The sequence below is a fragment of the Penaeus chinensis genome, chromosome 29 (genome assembly GCF_019202785.1).
Source record: "Penaeus chinensis breed Huanghai No. 1 chromosome 29, ASM1920278v2, whole genome shotgun sequence".
Taxonomy (NCBI): Eukaryota; Metazoa; Arthropoda; class Malacostraca; order Decapoda; family Penaeidae; genus Penaeus; species Penaeus chinensis.
This window is the reverse complement of record NC_061847.1, coordinates 3,629,739-3,634,738: the sequence shown is the minus strand read 5'-3', so window position 1 is coordinate 3,634,738 and position 5,000 is coordinate 3,629,739. Positions and strand designations below refer to the sequence as shown.

At 42.9% G+C, this 5,000-nt stretch overlaps 2 protein-coding genes across 3 annotated transcripts in view; one reads left to right on the top strand and one right to left on the bottom strand.

Annotated features, from left to right (window-relative positions):
• The window catches only part of LOC125040738, a 15,097-nt gene extending 13,412 nt beyond the window's left edge, over positions 1-1,685 (top strand). For both annotated transcript variants that reach the window (XM_047635439.1, XM_047635440.1), the window contains exons 8-9: positions 1-372; positions 511-1,685. The exon at positions 1-372 is cut by the window's left edge and continues 764 nt beyond it. In XM_047635439.1, coding sequence (XP_047491395.1) covers positions 1-372; positions 511-1,220 — 1,082 coding nt within the window. In that variant the 3' untranslated portion in view covers positions 1,221-1,685. The remainder of the gene's footprint in view (positions 373-510) is intronic.
• A 3,016-nt stretch (positions 1,686-4,701) lies between these two features.
• Positions 4,702-5,000, bottom strand: part of LOC125040768 (histone H2AX-like) — a 354-nt gene continuing 55 nt past the window's right edge. Inside the window, exon 1 of the mRNA XM_047635484.1 lies at positions 4,702-5,000. This exon is cut by the window's right edge and continues 55 nt beyond it. Within this exon, the coding sequence (XP_047491440.1) occupies positions 4,702-5,000 (299 nt within the window).

The following is a 5,000-nucleotide window of genomic DNA, read 5'->3' as shown; positions in this document are numbered from 1 at the left end:
AAGAAAACTGCGACGTTGTTGCAATCGGGAGCAGTTACCAGCCCCATCTGCCTCCCCGAGGGCCCACGGACGCTGCACTCACCCTCACGCCCACTGTGACGCTGTCCCGCATTGCCAAAATCGATGAGATCGCCATGTCCGTCACGCTCGAGTTCTTCGTAACTCTTGCCTGGCGCGACGAGAGGCTCAGCTTCCGCCACCTGACGCCCGGGAAGGAGACGCCGATCCCGGCAACGCAAGCGGACAGAATGTGGATTCCTGACTTCCAGCTGCTGGACCTCGAGGGAGGGCGGCCCAAGGTCTTGGACGAGAAGGTCATGATCACCACTGCTAACAACGCTACTTTGCCCATGTTTAACAGCATAGAGAGAGGTCTGCTATTCAAGCATACATGGCTCTGATTCACTCTAAGTTTATGAGAATACAATGAGGACATGTTGATTAGTCTATACATTTTGACTGTAATATCTGCAATAGGATGATTAATCTATAGACACATTTTCTTTGCAGATGTGACATACCCCGGGACAGAAAACGTCCTCACAATGACTCGTCAATTCAACGCGAAGTTCACCTGTTTATTCAATCTCCACGTCTACCCCTTTGACAAGCAAGAGTGCAGCATCAACCTCCGGCTTTCCCGCGCTTACCAGGACCGAGTCAGCTTCTCGCGCGAGGGCTGGAGAGGGAGCTACACCGGACCAAAGGAACTCGCTCTCTACACGGTCAAAGGCGTGGCGTTCCGAACCACGAACGACCCTCGAAATGAACTTAGTCTCGGTTTCGAACTCCATCGCCGACAGGGAGTGATCCTGCTCTCGACCTTCGTACCGTCGGTGTTGCTCTTGCTGGTGAGCTGGGCTGCGCTCTTCCTCAAGGATTTGAACGTGAGTGCGAATCTGTCTCTCACGAACCTCCTGGTGCTCTATACTCTCTTTTCCAATTTGCTTCGTTCCGTCCCCGACACCGCCGCCGTCAAGATGATCGACATTTGGTTCTTCTTCGCCATAAGCCTTCTCTTCCTCAACATCATGGTGATAATCTTCATCGACTACGCCGCCAGCTTCTTCCTGCACGCCCAGGTGGGAAAGAGTGCCAAAGACACAAGTCTCGAAAAGAAACGCGAGAGGATTATGTCTCTGTATAGATCGGTGATTCCTCTTGCGTTCTCGGTTTTTAATGTTACTTATTGGTGGTTAGTAGTATTTGTATACAATTAATTATACATGTTTTGGAAGCGATAAATCTAACACTGAGCATGTTATCTTGTCACTGATCAAAACAGATTAGAGACCTTTCAGTGGGATAGTTTTTTTGCAGCCATTCAGGTAGCATTGCTTCAATATCAAAATAATTTTACAGTTGGAACTCCGAGATGCTACTGATAGAAAAATAAAAAAAAAATTATGCACCATTTCAAAGAAGGAAAAATGTAGGACCTGAAATGCTCCAACATCTGAGATATATATATATATATATATATATATGAATTCCTCGGTAGATTATTCTGTCTGCAGATAGCACTCCAGAGGTCATCATGAAGTTACTAGTGATAAATAATATTTGTTGAATTAAGTAACAGTGTATATCTTTTCATCAAGCTTACTAATACAGTAGTTATCCATAAAACATTTAACTTTTTCTTTGGGATTATTAGCTGTATAAAAAATCAGAATCAGAATCAGGTATTTTTATTTATCCCAATAGTGTACATTTGTAATGTGACTGGGCTTTCCAGTCACCTTAAAGCACCATTCATTTAATTTGCATATCAAAAGTTAAATGCATATACAATTATTTTGACAAACACCATGCAGTTTACCAGATATTAAGGGAAAAAGCATAAACACTAATATAGTAAATGACCATAAGAAACAGCTAGGTTATAGCACTTTTTAGTTTCCAGCTAAATTAACAAATGGTTATTTTCATATTTATTTACATTACATTGTTGTAAAATCTATTTATGATTATAAAGATAAACGAAGAAAGAGAGACATATAATAAAGAATTTATTACATCATAAAATATATTAAATTTCAATGCGCATTTGAAGGTTTGCAATGTAGCACCTGATAGTATTCCACCAGAAAGGGCATTCCAGACTGTTGGGTAAATTATACTAAGTTTTGATTGGTCGGATCTCATGGGTGGGACAATAAGGGCTTTGTTATTCCTCATAGGACATATTTCATCAACTTAAATGCATTTCCTGACGGACTAAGACTCTTAAAAATAAATGACTCAGTGCAGTAAATGTGATTTTCGTTAAGCTTTAGGAGCTTGAGATTTGCGACAATTAATCCGATATAATATATTGCATAAAACGTATGATTCGTTTTTAGGTTGTGTGTGTGTGTGTGTGTGTGTGTGTGTGTGTGTGTGTGTGTGTGTGTGTGTGTGTGTGTCAATCTCGACTATGGTATTATTATCTCTACCCACTCCCGTATAGGTAGAGTCAATGCCTGGGCGAAAGAACGCGAGGAGCAAGCTGTTGCTCATGCAACAGACTCCCTCTCTCCACGCAGCTGATGGATCTAAAGGAACGGCATAGACCGATACGGTTTGGCACCAGTGACGTCACAGGAGTTGCCAGAACGAACGAGACAACAAACTGCCTCGTGGACTCCAGCACCGGATTTTTCCTCAGGGTTGACTCCTTATAGATCTTATAGATGTCACAGGCAGTTAATTGTTTTAAACAGGGTGAACTCCCGTAGCTTTGACCATACACGGACTGAACTACAAGGCGGCAGTCGGGCATCACTATCGTATCTAAGTAAGACTAACCCAATATTTGCAAATCCGCGTGCATTCATCCACACACACACAATCACATATATATTATATATTTAATATATATAACAATCCTCCCTGACCAGGCCTCGAACCTAGGTCACTCCGGGTGAGACCGGAGGGCCAGTACCAAACCAACTATGCCACGCGACCCACTAAAAGGAGTGTGCAAATAGGATCTAACTAGCTCAATAGACATTACCTTTCTACTCATACATGAGTAATGATAGCGAGGTTTTACACACACTCCCCGTGGGTACTCGGTGGAAATTGATTTAGAAATTTGAAACCGAAGTCAGATATACTGAGGTGTGTGTGTGTGTGTGTGTGTGTGTGTGTGTGTGTATACAAATATATTATATATACATATACATACATATATATACATGTATATATATAAAGTAGTTGTCTTAATCTAACCTAACTCCATTAAAGTAAGATGGAGCCTCAGCCTTCTTTGTACATACATACATACATACATACATACATACATACATACATGCACACACACACACATACACACACAGATATATATATATATATATATATATACATATATATATATGTATGTGTGTGTCTATTTATATATAGAGACATACACACACTCTCTCTCTCTTTTTTTTGGCAGTTCATCTTTATTATACTCGCATATACTACTTCGTATTATCTCTTATCAAACTATCATAACTGATATGGGAAGTGGTTGATAACAAGACATTTATATGGCAATCGATAGGTTGGCGACTGCGTTATCAGCTGTTGTTAACAGGACTGCATAGTAATAAATGTGTGATGATCAAAGCCTATGAAGTTCAGAGCGCCGTTTTGCGCTTTCTCTTCTTTGTTCAGAAATGAGATGCATGAAAAAAATATGATTATATTGGATGAAAGATAACCGTGATGGCAAATTCATGTGTAGAAAATTTCAAAACGAAAAGCTAGTTTCATCCTTGTTGCCATATGTTCGTTCGTTCTTTTCGGCTGCAGGCAGAGACAGAAAGTGAGAGAGAGAGAGAGGGGGGGGGGGGGAGAGAAAGAGAGAGAGAGAGAGAGAGAGAGAGAGAGAGAGAGAGAGAGAGAGAAGGGGAGGGAGGGAGGGGGGAGATATACTGACAAAGCCCCATATGCACTTGAAATAGTTTTCTAGTTTAGGTTAGATTAAATGCACGCTTCGTTCTATTTAGTACTTCTTGTTTCTCTCTTTGACGTGGTTAATATCACACACAGGGAGATACATATAGGGAGAGAGAGAGGGAGACAAAGTGAGAAAGAAAGAGAGGGAGAGAGAGAGAGAGAGAGAGAGAGAGAGAGAGAGAGAGAGAGAGAGAGAGAGAGAGAGAGAGAGAGGGGCAGAGAGAAAGTGAGAGAGAGAGAGAGAGGGGGGGGGTTGGTTTTGCGAAGTTCTAGCTTCGCCCGGGCCTTCTAGATATGGCCCGGCCTTGAGAGAGAGAGAGAGAGAGAGAGAGAGAGAGAGAGAGAGAGAGAGAGAGAGAAAGTGAATAAGAAAGAGTAAGAGAATCTATTTAGGTTAGTTTAGATTACACGAACGCCATATTTATTATTCTCTTGTCCTTTGCTTTCTTCACATTCTTTTAAGTACCGTTATTTCTTTTCTTTTTATTCACATTACCTCATTTTTTTCCCCTTTTCCGCTTTGTTTATCTACTTTATTTATTATTGTCCAGGAAGAGATGAAGGGGATAGCTAAAATAATTGGGCAATTATGTGGTAATTATGCAGAGAGGGAGGATGGAGAGAGAGAATGAAAGAAAAACAGAGCAAGGGAAAGAGAGCGAGAAGGGCGGAGAGGAAAATACCTATACTCGATATAAGGTCTTGTCTCATCTCTTTTTACTCCTTTCGGCTCCAAAAGGAGCCTTTTTTTTTTTTTTTTTTTTTTATTCTTTAGAGGACGTACTCCGCCGGGCGGGCGTCCTTGAACATCGCGTCGCCGAGCAGGGCGTTGAGCTCAGGGTCAGCCCTGACGGCGAGCGCGACGATGAGCGGCGTGATGCGGACGCGGTGCATGGCGTCGGCCCACGCCATGGACAGGGCCAGGATCCGCCGCAGGACGTGCTCCAGGGCGGCAGCGATGTACACCGCCGAGAGGGGGCTCGTCCGCGGGTTCCACTGCCCCGCCCGCAAGTAGCGCTCGATGCGGGCGACCGGGAGGATCAAACCGGCCTTCTGCTGCTTCGTGTGCC